Below are 1430 nucleotides of genomic sequence, written 5' to 3'. Positions count from 1 at the left end.
ACTAACAACATATATGTTCACGATCGTTGGCTGGGTGGCTGGCTTCTATCATAGCAATCTATTTATCGTGTTAATTGGAATCCCATTAACCGGAAGCAATTCGAGTTCGCTCTGCGCGATGTCTTCGTTTAATGGTTGATTCCGAGTAATTGACATAAACTGGTTAATCAATCGTTCGGTTTCCCCTTTCCCTTTTTTTTATTTTCTTTTGACTTATCCTTCAATTTCTGACCTCTCCTCTCTGCTCCCTAATTAGCAAGTTTAATGGCTTGTCGATACGGCAGTTCCTCCGTGAGAATTTTATACGATTTGAGATACCGTGTCAAGGACGGTATCTGAAAAAATTTTTTTTCTTTGCTTTTCTTCTACATTTTGGAAAAGAGTGCGGGAAAGAGATAAAGAAGAAAGGGAAAATCTACTAGCAAAAGTTTGCGCCATACCTTCGTACTTGTGGCAGTATAAGCTGGGACGTGTGTCTACACGTTTCTACGCAATTTCGTCTCAATCTTCGAATTTTTTCTCGAAGTTCCGGACAGTCTCGTGGTTGACCGATGTTTATCAGCAAATCGCGGTATTGCGCCACTTGGCTGTTGATCTCTTGAATTTGCTGCGAAATAAAACGCGCTATTAACCCCGTTTCCCCGATGTTTAACGTTAAAGTAAGCGCACCGATCACAATGCGTAGAACGTGCTTCGATTTAGTCGCAAAGCGGAAATTAAGCTTTCCAGGATCATAAACCGAGCAATTTGTTACGCGACTCACGATTATTACACGATAAACGTAATAAAACGATTTACTGTACGAACTGCTTTATACGAAACCAGTAATACGTGCAATTTATCGTCGTAAAAGGAAAATATATATTATTGGAATAATACAGTTATCATCGAATCTAATCCGGTTAACTGTACGCCGTAAATGTAATAATGAAGATATAACGTTAAATTACCGAAAGAACAGCCTTCTCCGTTTTCTCGCTCTTGTCATCTTGAGTTTGCATTTGAGATTGGCTTCGGCTATGAGTATAGGTCTGAATGTTGCTGACCGACGGTATTGGCGATTCCGTCATTATTGCGCTTTAAGGAGCACCGTTTGATTGCCAATAGCCACGAGGCAATTAACAATATAGTTAAACGATAGTTTGCAAATGCTGCAATGCTTTATGCTACGTGACCATTAAAGGGACACCGAAAATACCAGTTTAATTTACACTTCCAACCATCGATAATTAACACATGCGTTTTGTTTGTTCATTGTTAATTCATGGATACGATTCAATGTGTTATCAGTTACAAGGAATTATCAGTCGCGAATATTATTAACATTTATCAATATTTTGAGATAACGATATTCCTCTGAGCAAGGAAAATTAGTTTTATATCGATATGTAATTTCATCAAGTTTCCCCTTTATTGTTTTTTTTTTTTTT

The 1430-nt window shown here is 38.0% G+C and overlaps 1 protein-coding gene across 1 annotated transcript; it reads right to left on the bottom strand.

Annotated features, from left to right (window-relative positions):
- Positions 1-286: 286 nt before the first annotated feature.
- Positions 287-1376, bottom strand: LOC102678324 (syntaxin-22-like). Its single transcript, XM_006625168.2, has 2 exons — positions 951-1376; positions 287-607 (listed from the first exon to the last, which is right to left on the bottom strand). The coding sequence occupies exons 1-2, from the start codon at positions 1068-1070 to the stop codon at positions 419-421; spliced, it is 309 nt and encodes a 102-aa protein (XP_006625231.1). The 5' UTR covers positions 1071-1376; the 3' UTR covers positions 287-418.
- Positions 1377-1430: the final 54 nt, after the last annotated feature.

This window comes from Apis dorsata, unplaced genomic scaffold (assembly GCF_000469605.1).
Source record: "Apis dorsata unplaced genomic scaffold, Apis dorsata 1.3 scaffold_51289, whole genome shotgun sequence".
NCBI lineage: Eukaryota > Metazoa > Arthropoda > Insecta > Hymenoptera > Apidae > Apis > Apis dorsata.
The sequence above is the reverse complement of the archived record's forward strand: the minus strand, read 5'-3'. Positions and strand labels throughout refer to the sequence as shown.